Source organism: Lampetra planeri, chromosome 54 (assembly GCF_965212315.1).
Source record: "Lampetra planeri chromosome 54, kcLamPlan1.2.h2, whole genome shotgun sequence".
NCBI classification, from domain to species: Eukaryota; Metazoa; Chordata; class Hyperoartia; order Petromyzontiformes; family Petromyzontidae; genus Lampetra; species Lampetra planeri.
In genome coordinates this window covers 1,680,231-1,699,002 of record NC_136160.1, presented here as the reverse complement: position 1 = coordinate 1,699,002, position 18,772 = coordinate 1,680,231, and the positions used below count along the sequence as shown (strand labels likewise).

At 48.5% G+C, this 18,772-nt stretch overlaps 1 protein-coding gene across 2 annotated transcripts in view; it reads left to right on the top strand.

The window, feature by feature from the left end:
* LOC144735101 (uncharacterized) overlaps positions 1 to 17,135 on the top strand; it is a 60,523-nt gene extending 43,388 nt beyond the window's left edge. The window contains exons 4-7 of one of the 2 annotated variants that reach the window (XM_078617512.1): positions 1,130 to 2,677; positions 5,201 to 5,308; positions 6,779 to 6,869; positions 16,189 to 16,276. In XM_078617512.1, the coding sequence (XP_078473638.1) occupies positions 1,130 to 2,677; positions 5,201 to 5,308; positions 6,779 to 6,831 (1,709 nt within the window). In that variant the 3' untranslated portion in view covers positions 6,832 to 6,869; positions 16,189 to 16,276. Of the gene's footprint in view, positions 1 to 1,129; positions 2,678 to 5,200; positions 5,309 to 6,778; positions 6,870 to 16,188 lie in introns of both variants that reach the window. The other variant, XM_078617511.1, reaches the window with a different exon arrangement.
* Positions 17,136 to 18,772: the final 1,637 nt, after the last annotated feature.

The following is an 18,772-nucleotide window of genomic DNA, read 5'->3' as shown; positions in this document are numbered from 1 at the left end:
AGACAACAAAAGATGAATGTTAAAACATGACGCTTTGTAATATAAAAAAAAAATAATCCTCAATTAACTTCAAAAGAGATTTTGTGCATCATGCATCAATGTTAATCGAATACAGTTTGAACATTTGGTAAAATAAATTAAATAACCCTTCATGATTTGTTAATATTTACATAACCCTGTGTGTCCTGACTTTTTGGCCACCCTGTATGTATGGTGATCGCCCTTCCAAGCACTATCCAGGCTCATCTCTGCTTAGCTTCCAAAATCTAATGAGAGTGGGTGCATTCCTGGTGGTTTGGTCAAAAGCATCCCCCTTAGCAATACCTCCTAACACAAGGCCTTGACGCAATTATCCCCCAGCAGAAGCGTCACCCAGGAAGGTTCCTGTTTTAAAGATCAATGCTTTACGCGTTAAAGTAGTTCTTACTTGCTCGTATGAAGCAAAGCGTAGATAAATTCAATAAACGTTACGAAACTCCCGTGGGGACATCGACTCAACAGCAGTAGTACAATGCACATCATGTTTTCTCACTCTGTACGACTTGAGGTTGAGAGCGTTGATGCGTTAGCTCCGTCCGTACCTCCCGTCTGTACCGGGCAGTCATGGATGATCCAATACGAATTCAGTTTGTAGTCGCAAGTTGTGTTGCTGTTAGCGACTTACCCTTGTAAAACAAGGCAAACGTCTGCGATTAGCACGGTCGGCTACGTGTGAAAGAAGTTCAACATACACACTTACGTATTAACACTTATTTGAACATCTTAACACCTGTATAATTGCCAGAAAGGGTAAAACCTATTGTTATGTTTTCGTCATTTTGTAACTTTTTTTCCATTTTATGGTACAACACTGGTCACTGGCTCGATTTGATCTCAGAATATTCCAGTTGAAACAATGAGAAAGCTTTTTATAAACCCCCCCACCCCCACCTGTCCAGCCAGCATTATCAACAGGTCCACCGCAGTCTGTTGATTGGCAGGTGTGGTCAGCGTGCAAGGGTAAAAACCTCTCTAGAGGGGCTCTCCAGAGCTGCCTGCCAAAGACGTGAGACGGCAATTACAGGGCCGCACCATTGCCTTGTGATGACGTGGCTTTTGTGCCCTCGCTTTGGATGCGTGCGAGGAACAGGTGAGAAGCCGTACAAGTGCCCCCACTGCGTGTACGCCGGGACCCAGCCCTCGTCCCTCAAATACCACCTGGAGCGACACCACCCGTCGGCCCAGTGCGGCGCTAGCCCCGACGTTGCAGACTACGATGACGCAACACCTGCACAGCAGCCACCGCCACCGCCGCCCCCACCGCCGCCGCCACCGCCGCCACCACCGCCGCCACCGCCGCCACCGCCGCCGCCTGCACCGGCCGACACCCCGGTACCACGACCTCTGGCTTCAAATCCCGTGGATCCCAACTCCGGAAAACCGCCCTCCTTTGCCCCCCGGCCTGGAAAGCTCCAGAGCCTTGGGCGGGGCTTTGTCAGCGGCGGCCACTCGAAAGGCGTGGGTCCAGCGGCCGCGCAAGCGCAGGCTGGCAGCGGTGGCGGTGGCAGTGGCGGCGGTGGCGCTGGCGCTGGCGTGGAGATCCGCAGAGAGGGCGACGTGAAAGCGGAGGAGCGCGACGCATCGCGGCCGCTCTCGGAAGAGCACGGCGCGCTCACCAAGCTGATCTTCAGCTCGCCCGAGATTTTCCAAAGCGTCATCCTGTCCAACCTGGCGCAGGCCTACCGGGGACTGGTCGGCAATGGGCTGGACTCGGTCACCAAGTTCTACCAGATGCTGCGCAACTCCAAGCTGGCGGCGTACGGTGACGGGAAGGCCTGCGTGGCGGGCCACGCGCCGCCGAACAGCTCGACGGCGCAGGCCACGGACACGAGCAACCGCGCGGACGACGAAGGAAGCAAATTGCACCGCAAGTCGGTGAGGGCGGACGCCGACCCGCCGAAGCGCGACGTGCATGATGGCGCGCCGGCGAGTGCTGGCGGTGGCGGCGGCAAAGTTGTTGTTGAATCGACCGGCTCGAGCGTTGCGGAGAGCGAGAGTGTGTCCAACAACAATGGGCTGCACAACGGTCAGGGACTCGGCACCTTCCGCCGGAAGCGCACGTTTGACAGCGACGGGCTGACGATGCCCAACGGACTGCAGACGGAGCCGCTCGACCTATCCAAGAAGGCGCATGCAGAGGCTGCGTCGCTCCAGCTCCCAGGCGATGGGCCGTCACGTGGCGAGGCCTCAAGCACCGACACATCATTGTCGTCATCGTCGTCATCGTCGTCATCTTCGTCTTCATCCTCCGGCCTCTCTACAGTCTCGCAGGACGGCCCGCTCTACCGCGGCCGCCCGTCTGGCGAACGCGACGCGCCGTCGTTTTGGGCCACGGCATCCATCTCGGAGGGGCAGCAGCTGAGGCGAGCGGGGGCGGCCGCTGACCGCTCGCGATCGCCCGGGCCCACCGAGGGCCCCAGCGGCGGCGCCGGAGCGGGCGGCTTGCCGACGGAGCGCCGCTGCGGCACGCCATGTGGGAGGGCGGGAGACGAGCGAGGCGGCGGCGGCACGGGCAGACCGGCGGCGACAGCGACGGCGCACGCTCGCTCGCTGGCGGTCGGCTCGGCCGGGCAGCTCCTGTCGCTATACGGCGGGCGGCTCGGCGTGGCCGGCCTCAACTGGAGGAGCGAAGCAAACGGTGCGAATGGCGTCGACCGCGTAGGTTTTTCGCGGTTGTGCTCTTGTACGGCTCTCCGGTGTGTCTTCTTTCAGGTTGTACCGCGTGTTGTTCCGCACAATGTCCAACGTTCGGCCCTCCATGTGGGAGTTTCTTCAGTTTCTAGGGTTGCCAAACGTCAGACATTGTGCCGACCAACACGCGGTACAAGCTGAAAACTCATCCGAGGGCTATGGCCGTGTTTATTTTGATATATATTTTTATATTTTTTTTTATATATATTTTCCCATGCGCGTGTGACAAAAAAAGAACCTAATTGCATTTTTGAAATTGTAATGCTCCTTTGTGATGTCTTGCATTTGGCCATGCAGACAGACTAATATATGTTTTTTATATATACGGCAACAATATTCCTTAGAATAAAAAAAAAAACTTTAACTAATTATTTAAAACCTTTAAAAGCCTGAAAAGCTCCATATATTTATTTGAGAGTAATTTTAAACCAATTTGTTCATACAAAAAACACCTCCAGATAGCATTCAAGTATTGAAGTCACAAACAGCATTTAAAACCGCAAAATATCATGATCAAAGCCCCAGAGATCAGTTTTTATTCACATTTAAGTTGAATACCTTTGTAAAAACCCAACTACATTATGGGGAAATGGCATGTTTACAAGAATCTCTTGTTATTGTTGCAGGGAATATCATCACCCACAGTCCCTAATTTGCCTACACGTATCTTTAGAGGCACCGCGTTGACGAGATGTTAACAACCTTGCCTGGTATACAGAACATTATGGGTTCGGTCCCAACCCTGATGCCTGTATATTTATAATTTGCATGTTCTCCCCATGGTTGCGTGGGTTTTTCTCCCGGTTCTCCAGTTTTTCCTCCCACATTTATAAACATGCGCTTAGAGTATTTGGCTGCTTTTCATTTCCACATGATAAGCCACTTCGGTGAGCTAACATTTGTGGCCAGGTCACTTCTGAAAAAGAGTCATATAGCTCAGCGGGCCTTACCTGGTAAAATAAAAAAATGTTTTTATAGTTTAATAGTTTCGTTTTGGGAATGTCTTGGGACTTTCTTCTCGTCGGTTATTGTACTTTTGTCAGTTCCAGCGTGAGTGGCCAGTCTTTGAGTACAATGGTGTCCAAGTCTGATGTTTAAACCTGACCTCAAAGCAAACTCCTGCCAGTAGTCCATGGGCTAGAGCAAAACCGGCACCAACCAAGGTAGAAAGGTGTAGGTGTACCAATATATATGTCACGAATAAGATTTCATTCTTTGATAACCCCGCTGATTTCAAATGGTCCTCACATCATTCCCCCTCATTGCCCATGTAAAGAGATTGCAACCGCTAAAGTTGCGCCATCTCAGGCGGTGCGGATCATGGAGTTCAGGTGGCACCAGGGTGGGGGGGGGGGTCATTGACGCACTGTGGAGGTTGGCAGTGCCCTCCTGGCGATTTGTTTCTCCTGGTTATTGATAAGGTTACAGACAGGATCCACAAAGTTCTCTACCGCCTCCCCCTTCCTCTCGCTTCATCACGGCTTACATGAGTTTTTTGCTCCGCGATAATGATGTTAATTGTCCATGAGAGGTTTTTTTGTTGGGAAGAAATATAAATGCGTCGTGAAAACCGCCACCACCCGACACTCCAATTCGTAAGGTTTGTCACGTTAACAAAAGATGCCAATTGGTTACTAGCTCAGCACACCGGTGTGTTAAAGAGCAAACCCTCAACAATTAAAATTCGAGTACTGTAACATTTCGCCGGCAACTACAACCAGTCTCATCAAGCGACAGCCAGAATGTGAATTGTATAAAATCTATACGACTATCGGTAACTGCTGAGCCAACTGTACGTTGCTGCTTATTTAAAGGCCGCATCAGCATAATCGGCATTTGTGCCACCTTGTTGATGAGACTTGAAAACACCCGGAGCGCTGTGTGAAATCGTGGATGTCTCTTAGCCATGTCGAAACTATTTTGCGGGTGTCTGGACACCCCACGGGCGCCCCCCGCACCCCTGGGGTGGCAAAGTGGTTACAGCGGCAGGACTCGCAATTGGAAGGTGGCACGTTCGAATCCCGATCAGGAATCGGCTCAACTCATCATCCGAAGGCGGTTAATGAAACGTGTACCACTCTGTAGGACGGCAGTGGTCGGTCGCTCACATGGCAGAGCAAGCATCCGCCATGGCAACGTGGAAATTCCACCACTGGCTCAGCATCACCAACGGTGACAAACGGCTGCTTCGCGATAGCGACGAGTCCATTGCCCGTCTGAGGTTTAACTCCCGATCACGGGAAGGAACATTTACCTTCGTTGAGGGCCAAATAGGACATTCAAATATACAACCCTGGTGCTACCCCAATAACAACGCCGAATCTGGTCATGGGCCGTACCGTAACGGAGCCGCGGCAGGCTCTTTTACCCAGACCCACCCGTGCCACAGGCACCCCGTCCCCTGACGAGCTGCCGGTCTGGCTCACACTGGTGGTGTCACGTGTGCGTGCGTGCGTGCGACGGTCGGCAGGGTACATGAAGAGCCACGTGCGGGGCCAGGGAGACCTCATGTGCAAGCAATGCGGCAAGGTGTTCAGCCAGCCCAGCCACCTGCGGACTCACCTGCGATCGCACACCGGTATTTCCAGCAGCAGCAACAGCGGCGGCACCGCGGAGAATGCGATTTGTCCGCGAATAATTTGTTTGTTTGCTCGTATTCAGCTGTTAAGAGTTGCACGTGTATCACACGGCGGAAGCGTGGACACTGAGTCACGCCTCAGCTGTTCGCTCTACGATTCGCGAACTGTGCAGTTGGTTTCCGCGGTTGTGCGGCATTGCTTCTCCGACGCGTATTAAAACTAAACGAAAGAACTGACGAATTTTATTTCACCAGGAAACCAGGTAAGGCCCACTGAGCTATATAGCTCTTTGTCAGGATCGACAAACGATAGCTCAACAAAGTGGCTGTATCACGTGGACATGTATAAATGCACGTTTCTAAATGTGGAGGGAAAAACCGGAGACGAAGAAAAATACACGCAACCACGGGGAAAGCATGCAAACAAATATACAGCAGGTGTCAGGATCGGGATCGAACCCACGACCTCCTGTATACCGGGCGAGGGAGTTAAAATCGTATTCTTGGTTCTTTCGGTAAAGTCACGTAGAAGGGAAATCATGAAATAATAAAAATAAAACAATAAAAATTCTCACGACGTTTCGATTGCAACACAAGCAATCATCATCAGGTGTGAAACCTACAGGAAGAAATTTTTAGCTGAATTTTTAAATTTGTTATTTTTATTATTTTATTATTTCCCTTCTACGTGACTTTACCGAAAGAACCAAGAATATGAATCCCTGCAGTCACGAAAGCTTTAAATCGTGCGCTCTTCGGGATTACGTCCGACGTTTCGCTCCAAGCGCTGGGAGCTTCTTCAGGAACTGAATCGTCGCGAACGGAGCGAAACGTCAGATTACCATTATGCCGAACAACAACGATAGAGAGATACAACCCGAAAGAACACATCAGACAGCGATGCATTTGTTCGGCGCTTTTGTCAATCCACTGCTGGATGAGGAGGGCCTCCCGGCTGTTTGATCGTACTTCACCACGGCCGGTCAGTGCGGGTCGGTCAGTGAAGGCAGGGAGCACAGACGTGGAAGCCTAGAAGTACAGTACAACAATTTGTGTTTCTGCTTTCCATCTCCGCTATGCACAATGTCGCACGGCAACAACCCACGATGCCTTTGTGATGCATGGTGGTCGCCGGTGAAAACTTCCGAGATCTGAAGAGATTGGCTCGTTCGAGTAGATCTGCCCATAGGCTTGGTTGTACAGTAAGGACAATTGCAGCCCCTTTTCGTCAGCCCGTGTCGGCACTGGGCGTTGTTTGACCATACTTTGCCACGCTGGTCGGTGCGGGTTTCAAGAAATCCTTGCAGTTACACGACAGGACGTTGTTTAATAGCGTGATTTATTCGAAATCTGTCAAGAGCTTGAAATTCTAATTTCCCATCGTGATCGTAATTTATATTTTTTGACGCGTCTAATGTCATGATGTCTAGCCGTTACTCTGAGCGCGTGAGTGTTTATTACATCTCGCAGGACTGTGCAGGATGGCAGCGGCTTGGGGAGGCCTTCATCCAGCAGTGGATTGACCAAGGGCTGCTGATGATGACCATGAATCACTCTTTAAGTGTGTTCCATTTAAATTGAAGTATTACAATTCACTCTTTGCAAAAAAAAAAAAAATTCAGTCGTTTTGTCTTTTCCATGCTCAATCCTCTTTTTTAACTCACTGGGTTATCGCGAGGTGATCCATCCATAGATACCCCACTATAATAAACACTTATTAATTGGCCGATAATAGCTTAATATATAGAGGACCACAGAGCTTGGTGGTGGTGGGGGGAGGGATATGACACCGTGGTTTATCACTGCGTGGCTGCTACCTTCCTCCTAGCGCTGTGCTCTTCGCTAATTTTCATCCGGGCGGCCACTGTCACCGATAAGACACCATCAGTGTGAGGGCCGCCACACATTTGAAACCATTGTTGGGTTTGACAGCAGCACGACGATGATGGGGGCGTTTTCACTTTTGTGTATTGACGGGGGCCGCACGTCAGAGGCCGCAAGTGGCCCGCCGGGCCTTGCGGTGAAGAATGATGGCCTAGCAACTCTGAGTCGCTTTCTCTGTAGGAGAGGGAGTGTGGCGTGGTGTTGTTATTATAGTAGCCTCTACAGATCTCCCACAAATGTTATTTGATAGATTATATTTTTTACACTCTCCTCTATAAGATATGGAGCCATCGTTGGTACAACAGTCTGCCAGCTGGTGAAAATAAAGGAAAGAGTAGATGTGTGTGTGTGTGAATGTTGAACTTTTTTCGCACCGTACGTAGCCAACCGCGCTAATCGGAGGTGCTGGGGAAGGACAACAAACTAAACACAAAAAGCGTAGAGCAATCAGTATCTATAAATGGATCACCCTGTATGAAGACTATCATTTTGTGTCAGTGAGGAGAAATCGCCCTTGAGAAAATCACCCAGAATGCCCCTGCGTCTCGTCACATCTCAAAAAGCTAAGCGGGGCTGAGCCCGGACGGCGCTCGGATGGGCGACCGCAGGCCGTCGTGAAGCGCCACACTTTCGCCGTTATACTGCACGGGCATGCTTCTCACGTCGATGTCGCGCGCCGTCAACCGAGCCGCATTGGCCACCAGCGGTGCAATCCGGTGAAACGGCACCCCCCCCCCCCCCCCCGTGGCATACGCGGAATGGGGAGGTGGCCCTCATTCAGCAGTGGATTCGCGACAGGAGGGCTGCGAGACGTTTTGATACTTTTTTTTTCTTTTTAGATTTGAAGTTTTCGTGACTGCAAGGGTCTATACTCTTTGGTTTTTTCGGTAAAGTCACGTAGGCAACACAAGCTCCCGTCTTCAGGTGGCACCATCACAGCATTGCCCACGTGCAGAGATGCTGTCGGTGTGCGTGTGTGCGTGCGTGCGTGCGCGCGTCGGTGTGTGTGCATGTGTGCGTGTGTGCATGTGTGTGTGCGTGCGTCGGTGTGTGTACGTGCACGCGTTGCAGGATTAGCAGGACGCCCTATGCGGTGGAAGGAATGTTTACTACTTTTTGTTATTGTTAGCAACTGTTTTGGTTTTTGCACTAGTTTCACATATACATTTGCTTTGTGCCAAGTTCATTTGAACATTTTCTACTGTTCTACAGTGGTTTTTAACCACGAAAGTGATGGTGATGGTGATGACGACGATGATGATGAAGATTCAGAATCAATTAATAGTACGGTATGGAGTTGTTGTTTTTTTATTTGAGACTTCGTTCACTAGAAATACAATGTCAATTCGTCAAATGCTAATGGTGCACAGCACCTTTGCTGATCCACTGCAGGATGAACATAGGCCAATAATTAAGCCATCTATATCCAGACGCTGGGTAGATTTTGTGCCGTCCTTCTACACACTACTCAAGTGGTGATGATGATGATGATTTTTTAACTGAAATTATACTGGTGAATTGCAGTCCATTTCTTGACATTTATCCGAGACCAAGTTTATTCCGAGTGAAGTATATAAAACAACCTCCAGCCCTTCGTCAATTAATTGTTTGGATGAAGGCTTCCCCACACTGACGTGTTGCTCATTGGAGTTGTTTTACCCTACTTCACCACACGAGAAACTGCCGGTTGGCGATGGTAAGCGGCATTAATTTTGGGTAGCATCGTACAGTACAGTGCTGCTAAACTGACCTGGTCTGCCGACGATGTTACCCCACTGCAACAACAACTGCCATTCGCCACTAAGTAGCAGTGACATCACCACGGCGATTGTGCCAGGCCGTGTACGTTAAGGTCACCCCCCTGAAAATGTTGCCACTGACCTGGTATCGAACTTGGAAAGGTCACGAGGTTCAGAGTGCGGTGCGCGGACTGGCGCTTCACTGTTCCACACCGAGTCCCGTTGGACACCATGGGGCCCTGACAGAAATGTAATTTTAAGAATGTTTCTAAAAAAATAATCTTCTTACATTGCCATCAGTACAGTTGCCCACGAGCAGATGTTTAGTAGCAGACAAATCCTTCGAAGGTCAATACGAATGGCTCATTTGGGATCCACATTTGGTTATTGGGTCAGGCCACGTGGCGGTAGTTTTATGCCAAAAATTATTGTCATTAACCCTCAACCACCTGATACGATTGTCACGTTCACACAGATATTACTTATGCGTGGCACTCTATTTATACGTGCCAAGATCGGAATTTTGGCGTAAAACCACTACGTGGCCTAACCCCAAAAGCAAATCCCGTACGGATAATTGCGTTGGCTACGAAAACCTGTTGTTTGTGAAACTCATTTGCACTGCGAGTACAATTATCAAAATGCTGTTGACTCATTGCAGCCTGGGGGTAACCGATAATGCGGCGTGATATCTCAGCGAAGATATCCTCCTCCATCAAAGCTGCCATTATCAAAGGTGTCCCCCCCCCCACTTTCGCCGCACCCGGCGAAACGAGCCGGGGGTTACATCGCTCCACACGCCTCTCCCGTTTCCAGAGGGACGCCGCGAGCTTTTGTAGTCTTGCGCGTCTCTGCGGGTCTCTCGCGCGCGCGCGCTTTCTCTAATGGAAGGAAGTCCATCGAATTTTATGAGCCCCCTTAATTCCTCGCGGCGGCGCTTTGCACGAATCTCCCCCATAAGCAACGGCGCTTCCGAGGCTGCGACGATGGACGGCAACGCGGCCGCGGTTCGTGCGAAGGAGGACAAGGGAATAGAAAAAACGAAACGGGAGAGCGAGTCTCTGTGCATTGGCACTAGCGGTTGCCGTGATATATTTTCTCACAATACGATTTTAACATTTTCATCATTTTCATCATCATGATCATCTCGATGTCAGCTTCTCATAAGCTTGGAATTGTATTTTGCATTTTTGTTGTCCCTTATTGTATGTGCGCCTGCTGCATGTCCAGTAAGTAATGATAGAGATTACTTAAGTGTTCTCCGACGGCTCTTCACTTAACATAATGCTGCCGCAAGTCTTCTCTAAGCACTGCAACTTTAAGATCTATAATGCTTATAATGCACATTCTGTCGGTTGCACTAAAATAATGAATTATTCAAACCAGCCATGAAGATGTTGTTGGTATCATCATATATCAGCTGTACCTTCATTTACAAGGGATAACATCGAGCAAATCACTCAGACAATGGGTAATAGGTATTTAATATCGAACTTGAATTGCAGTGTCTTTTGATATAGATTTTTTGGTCAGAAAAAAAATCAGAGAAAGTTACAACAATCACGAGATGAGATATTTTGCTCGCTTACAGCGTTCATCCCAGCTACCTGCGTGGTCTACCGGTGGGGAGGATCTTTGTCTTGGTCTTTAGACAGCCATTTGAAGGGAAAGCGAGGTCAGGGAACCGCCAATAAACCGTCGATCATTTGTGGCCGTGTCCCCGTACTGCGTTCCGTGGGATTTCTCCGGCAAACTGCGGCTTCCCCTGGAGCAAAAAATGACCCAGTAAGGACGTTTGAGGAACATCGCAAGCAGGGCTTTCCTAAATAAAGAGGCTCAGCGAGGCTTTTCTGAGTAAATAAAGGATTATTATTATTAATGCTATCGCCTTGCGGCTTTATAAATCCGTTACTGGTTTGCGCAGGGGTCATCCGTAATTATACAGTGCTGTGTACAGTAATTTAGCAATTTCATCTTCCGAGCTTATACGAGCGTGAGTTATTCATTAGCATCCCGCTCACTTTCACCGCGCTATAAATGTGCGCGGAAATTATAACAATTATGGATTGGATCTGCGCATATGCGGCGTCTTTTAGTCACATTCTTGGCTTCCCCCATTGTTCAATTTGAGACTGCAATCAATTAAAAAGCGTCATTTTACATACATAAAGAGAGGCAATATTATTAAGGTTCCATTTAAGTGCTTTTTCCCCCACCCCCAAGAATATATTATTGATATTTTACACAGTGATCAGATCGCCAGGAGTGTGCCTAATCCCTTCAGATGTCGGAAGCGAGCAGGGTTGAGCCTGGATTCCACACTCGCATGGGCCCAACCACCGACGCACATAACAGGTGTTATAGGCTGCGGTGAGGACTGAGTTGTCAGCAGAGGGCCGTGTTTGTTTTGTTAAGCATGTCCGATTAGCACGGTCGGCTACGTATGGTGAGAAAGAAGTTCGAAACATACATACGCAGAAAATCCATTGCTGTGCTGTACATCTAAGGGCCCGCTCAAGTGTTGGTAAAATGAACCCTGATGACAGACGCGAGCTTGCACGGGAGAGGGCCCTCATCCAGCAGCGGACAGACGATGGCCTGTGCATGGACAAGTAGGCAATAAGCAACACTGGCTGACGCCCAGTAAGGAAGGATCAGATTGTTTACATTGCCAGGATTTGAACCTATAAGTAGGGAGCCCAGAGGTACGAATGTTAGACCACCCACCCAGCATGGGAAGGCTGCTTCATGACTCCACGTGACTTTATTTGGACTCGCCGATCTGATTACAAGTCCCCTGACCCCGTGCGATTAAATTAAAAATGTCTTAATATAAATATGTGTTTTTTTACAATTGTGCCTCCTTGTATTTAAGCCACAATGGCAAAGGCACAGCCCTGCAACAGCTCGCTCGTGCCACTGCTGGCGGAACGACCTCCACTCGAGCGAGCTCTGGAGAGCCATTCTGGAGGCTATTTTGGCCTCTTCCACACTTTACCCCACTTCCTTAACACGCGTGGCTTGCCGATTGAATATTGGCGATGTAACCATATTGGTGATGTAACCAATTATAATACAGGGACTCCTCTACTTACGAAAGCGCTAGGTTCCAGAGGTCTGTTCGTAAGTCGATTTGTTCGTATATCCAACTTCTGTAGATTCCAAACATGTACGGCATGTACACTAAACACGGGGAATGTCTTTACAAGTTGTATAATCTCTTGTAGATGCCACCAGTTATTCTTACTGCCACCCTTAACACTTTCACCACTCTCACGCTTCTGAAACATGATGGGGGTTGATAATGTTCGTGAAAAATACAGAGCGTCGTAGTGAACTGCACAGCGATAACACAACAACAGACAATGGCAGAAATGCTGGGTAATGGATGGGAATGCTGGGTAATGGATGGGAATGCTGGGTAATGGATGGGAATGCTGGGTAATGACACCGAACAACCACCGCCATCGATTGCGCGACGGTTGAACTTAGGACGGTCCGAACAGGCAACTGGACATACGGACAGGTTTGTTCATATCTCTGAAAGTTCGTACGTCGAATGTTCGTAAGTAGAAGAGTCCTTGTACTTTAATTTTATTTAGCGTCATTCATGCCAACAGCATCAAAAAACGCTATAAATGATTTAATTAATTATATTCGTAAGGACCAAATCCCATATACGCGGTTGTGTACGGATGGCGCAACAGAATCCCAACACGCACACATACATACCAAGAAAATAAAAAACCCCTACTACTACCAAGCAAAGTCAAAAATGAATAAACAAATTTGGAAATGGCACCAAAACTAAAAAAAGCACAAACAACAACAAAATTATCACAACAAAGAAACGAGTCCATTAGGTCTACTGGCATACAATCACCAACTTCCCAGCCAAGCCAAGGAAACCTTCACAGGAGGGGGCGGTGGTGGCAGTGGCCAAAAAGTTCCGACTCGTTTATACCGCTGGATGGACAGAGAGAGTGCGGCGTCGGTGGAGTTCAGAAATTCGCCGCCCCTTCAACCACCGCGCCGGGAGATCGAAAGGAACCAGTTACCCTCTGGATTGCGAGCTGTAGCAAAAACACGGCACGGCAAATCCCGAGCGCGCTTAACCGTTAAAACACAGCAACATCGTCGCTATACATGTATATGCACACTGCACTGCAGTGTTCAACACAATATGTGTTTCTATTCACTTGACGTTATATGATTCACAGCTGACATAATATAGTGCGTAACACGTGTGTGTGCCCCGTTGCCCGTGCATGAAAAATATTTCACTCGCTCTCTCTCTAAGGGACAAACGGATGACGCACAAAAGTCGAGATTAGTGCGTCTGCTAATAAGTCCCAACATGGAAATCTGCGGATGTTTTTCATGATTCCAATAGAACATTCGCATTGCGGACGCCGAATAGTTGTCGATTCACATGGCAAAAAGAGGGTTAAAGAGTAAACATTTGTTTCAAGGCATTATTACGTTTTCCTACGTATGTTTTGCACACCCCAAAAAGCGGAACAGTTTACTAATTAGTCCTACTATTTGCCTTGCTTGTAATCAGTTTTTGATTGCGCCTGGGGCCTGAATAATGAGGGAAGCACAAAGCGGATATTTCTCTGTTTGTGTGTGCTTCTCTGTATGGAATTGAGTATTTTAAAGATACGCAATCTGCCACATTTAACGTAAATTTCCATTGCTTTTATATCGCATTTTTGCGTCGTTCTCTTCAGCCCACGAAAGCAAGGTGTAATCTCCACCGTCCACCTTAAAATCATTTTGCTACAAATTCTCTAAAGCCTATGTACTGCATATTCCTTGAAAGAATTAACATTGCAGTTGAAACAACAACCAAAATATATACACCAAGATGAAAACACGATCATCTTTGACAGACAAGGTCAATATGTTACATGCAACGTTTTACAAAGTGATATCCTGAATGTTATTGCTTCTGCGTGAACAAGCACTGGCTTTCCTGATTGGATATGGCAAATTATTGTAAATGAAATGTGTGCATGTGTGTTTGTATGTTTGTGTGTGTGTGGGGTGAGCGGTGGTGTAGTGGTTATCGAGCTGCGCTACACAAGTCGCGATTATCTGAACCGGTCCCGGGCCTCCCCTAGGTCCATTCAGCCTCAAATGAATACCTGGTGTGGTGTGAAAACATCGCCACTGGGGAGACAAAGGCGGCCGGGCGTGGCGTTGGACACCCTCTCGTGTGCCGTTTCGGGCTTCATAGGTGCTCACTAACAAGACTTGCCCCAATCGTCTGTTAAAGCTATACGGGGGATCTTTCTCTTTGTTTGTGGTTGGTGCAGCGGTGGCGCTGTTGGTTAACTCACTGCGCTACGAACCTGGCGATCGGAGTTCGATAGCCTGTTCCTGGCCAACATCAGTGGTTAAAGTCTGAACCTGTCCTGGGCCTACCCTCGGGTGACTCAGAATTCAACTGAGTATCCAGTGCAGAGCGCGAACATAAGTACCGGGGAAACAAAGGCAGCCGGGCATAGTTCTAAGACTTGTATGTACGATGGGTGTCATGTGCCGTGCGTGGACACATTTTGTGGTTCACCAACGATTTTTAACATCTAGATCTTCGAGGTCGTAGGGTGCTACTGTGATGGGGCGATATTAAAGTATATTGTTCGATGTATTGTCCACTTTGCAAATGATTACCATGTTGTGATCGTTGTGGCTCATGTCAAAAAAAATAATAATCTATTTTTCACTGACCAAATATTTATGAAATAACAAAAGCACGAGAATTAAAGCTGTAGAGAAATAGCTATTACTCATTAAGTTAGGGCTTCGCAAGATGCTTTGTGGGGTAATTGATGGCGTGGCAGATATGTGATCTCATTGTTTTTAGTCTATTTCATCATTTCGTTACTCCTCGTGTAACTGGCAGCGTGTGCGTTATCAGCGTTACAGATTGTAAAGCTGCAATCATTAAAATACATCTGACAGGCTTATTATAAGTGAATTGCAGTTGACAAACTTTTCCGTGTTATTTTATTACTACTACTACTACGCTTGGTTACCCAGCGAAGCCTCACTGAGTCTCTCTTTCAAGAGAGTCCAAACAAGTTTTGTCACGAGAGGGGGAGGTGATTGCTATGTATATTCAAATCTAGTAATTTGCGTTTTTTTACGTTTGGAAAATTTGGAGCATGACGCCAACACACGACGGCCTACTCTTGCGAATGGCGTCATGGGATATTTAACGTCCGCTGTGCAACCAATTGAGTGCGGTGTTACGGTTATTACAACTGCAGCATTAACCAGGGCGGCCGCTGGGTTTGAATCGCGAACCTCTGCAGCGCTCAGCAATGTCACCGTCCTTTGTCGAAAATACAACAAAGCACAAAAACAGTACAATAAAACTGCAAACTGCAAATTACAAAGTTATGGGTAACTTGTATTGCGACATGCATCATATGCTGGAAATGCAATACCGTGTCATTTAGTAAAAATGCTATCACAGCAACCCTATATGGCTGTTGCATAACTTGTGGACCTGCCCTCCTCATTGTCAGGCCTTGTGGTGGCTGTCATTCAGATTGTCTGGGCTCCACTTTTGAATATATGTAAAATAAGACATTAACAAAAGCCTGCCCATGATAATGACGAAAACACTTTTTTTGCAATTAGCTAACACTAACATAGTCTTATCTTTGTATTTTATCACAAGTTATCTCACCATTGTTCAATCGATCATGGCAACAGAGAGAAGGCAATTCTTCCTAAAACTCCTGCAGTAAACTAGAAACTATTTATTTTATTTTATCAGATAAAGCCCACTGAGATGTATAGCTCTTTTTCAGAAGTGACCTGGCCACAAATGATAGCTCAACGAATTGGATTACCACGTGGACATTTATAGCAACCAAATACTCTAAACACACGTTGATTCTAAATGTGGAAGGATAAACCGAAGGGCCTTCAAAAAATTCCACGTGATCACAGGGAGAACATGTAAACTACAGATATACAGGCGTCGGGGTCGGGATCGAACCCACGACCTCCTGCATACCAGGCGAGGGAGTTAACATCTCGCAACCGCGGCACCCCCCGTCCAGCTTGGTGCTTCCGTGCCCAACCAATATTTTTACCCACCAGCTGCCACTGCTCACATGACTATTTCATCCGCGTCGGAATGGCAACAGAGGTGATGGTGAATTAATTCCTTGCATCTCTCTTTGTGTCCACCCCCCCCACCCCCACCCCTGCCCCCGCCCCTGCGACGGCCAACAGGCGAGCGCCCCTACCGCTGCCGGCACTGCCCCTACAGCGCCTCACAGAAGGGAAACCTCAAGACGCATGTGCAGTGCGTCCACCGGCTGCCCTTCGACAACAGCGAGTATCCCGACCGCCGGTTCAAGCGGCTGCGGGGAGACAGCCCCCCACCTCTGCCCGGCGGGGACGCCGGGGGAGCCGACGACTTCTCGGGCGACGGTCGCGCCATGCTCTCCGCCGAGGATGCTGCCGCCTCGGCCCCCTGCTCCCCGCCTGCCCTCCCTTGAAAAAAATGCATAACGATGAGGATGATTGCGGCGCCGATTCACGCTGGGCTGCTCATCGACGACATCGATCGCGGGCTCGTGGTCGCTGGTGGACTCGAGTGGGTGGCGTGTGATGAGTGGCCGCAGCCGTAACGAGAGGTCTACTGGATGTGGTGCGCCGGACACGGAAAATATTTTTCCGGGTCGCTGACCCAGGGAGAACCGATCGAAATGAAGCCTCGGATGTGACACGGCTGAAGGGAGATGTAGTACCAAAACGTGAATGGCTCTTATCTTTGTGGACGCAAACCGGAGGTCGTTGCCCTGAGCTGTGGGACCTGCGGGTCTGACGCTGCCTTCGTTATTGGATTAAAAACAAAAAATACTTTCAAATTGCGGTCAGGTGTGCCGTTATCATGCTCTGGTTGTGACACCATGATGGCACTCCGATACATTTATCATCACGACAATTTGATTTGATGTAGAGTTTGGATGTATATACTGTATAGAGTGAAAAGGTGATTGCATCTAAACACGCTGTACAGAAACAGCAGGCAATGTTTAATTCATAGAGAGAACCAGGCAGTCAGTCATAGCCAGGCCTCAAATCTCGCCACTTGAACAGGGGTAGATGGTTAACAGCCTGGAGGAAGGGGATTCAGGACTACGGGAACAGCAGAGGAGAATGAGTGACTGGGTGTGGAGGGTGTGGAGAGTGACTGGGTGAGAAGGGTGTGGAGGGGGTGGAGGGTGTGGAGGGTGACTGGGTGTGGAGGGTGTGGAGGGTGACTGGGTGAGGAGGGTGTAGAGGGTGTGGAGGGGGTGGAGGGTGTGGAGGGTGACTGGGTGTAGAGGGTGACTGGGTGTGGAGGGTGACTGGGTGTGGAGGGTGACTGGGTGTGGAGGGTGACTGGGTGTGGAGGGTGACTGGGTGTGGAGGGTGACTGGGTGTGGAGGGTGTGGAGGGTGACCGGGTGTGGAGGGTGACTGGGTGTGGAGGGTGACTGGGCGTGGAGGGTGACTGGGATCACCACACTAATGTGGTGACATCACAGGAGCTCTATGATGAAGTGCCTGACTGAATTTAAAGGCTCTGATTTTTTTCTCTCATTTACGAAACTACAAATTTGCATCAGCTGATCCGAAACACACACAGCCTAGGGTATGCATTTACAAGACAAGAGCCGTTTACATATTTTTTGGTTCCCATCTTCCTTTTACTTATTCGCCTGGTGTTTATTTTAACATATGTATAAATTTATAATGTTAATATCCTTTTATTTATCCTGCTGGGAGGCACCATGGCAAGGTGTCTAACTCACACGCAGAAAAGTCGCGATTTGAAAATCATGGTTGGCGGTTCGCCCGGTCCGTCATCCCTCCCAAGTTACGCTAAGTCAAGAGTGGGTTCTTTTGACGAGAGACTGGTGCCTGTCACAGGAATGTGGAATGTCCACTGCTGGCTCAGGACCACCAAGGTAGATGAGCGCCGCCCAATGCTTATTTTGCACGTAAGAGGACGCTTGAACTTTGACCCTGACTATTTATCCGGCAAGCCTAAAGTGAGCCGCGAGTTTTAATCTCGTTCAAATGAAATCAAGAAACTGCTTTGGCACCGGTGTGGAAGGACAGACTGAAGACCGCCACCTCACCACCATCTTCATCGTCAATGCCGCCATAGAACAGAAACATACACTGGGCGAGGGTGTGGCCATTAAAAAGGCGTCAAACCGTTATTCATTTGCCGGTATAATTCTGCAGGAGGTTGAACCGAGTGGTGCAATTTTGGCAACGCATTCCTCACATACGTTTTTGTTTTATCACGAGGTGTTCGATGAGAACCCACCCCAAAAAAATGGCGTCCTTACGAGAGTGAGCAAAATGTGTCAATTTGTACGCGAATTATGAATGGCGCTATTGACACAAAAATAAATAATTCCAAATGTTTGCCCATGTGCGTTCTGCTTGTACCACGTGTTGTTCGGCACTGCGTCTGACGTTTTCCTCCACATGCTGAAAATTCACTTCCTGAAGAAGCTCCTGGCATGTGGAGCGAAACGTCGGATATCCAGCTGTGCAACACGCAGTACAACCCCAAAAATAACCCATCGGAGAGCTGTACAGTACCATTGCAACGACAAAAAACTAGGAGTGGAATTCCAAAGGATGTTTGGCAAAGCATATGTGTGTATACCGTGTATAAAAATAGGCTAGACTGATGATTCAGGCAATTAACTTTCTTCAGTGGAAAGACAGATAACTCTCTCCCTGAATGTCACCCTTACTGTGTTTTTCTATGAAAAGACGATGCTGATGATGAGGGTGTTGAGGGTTTT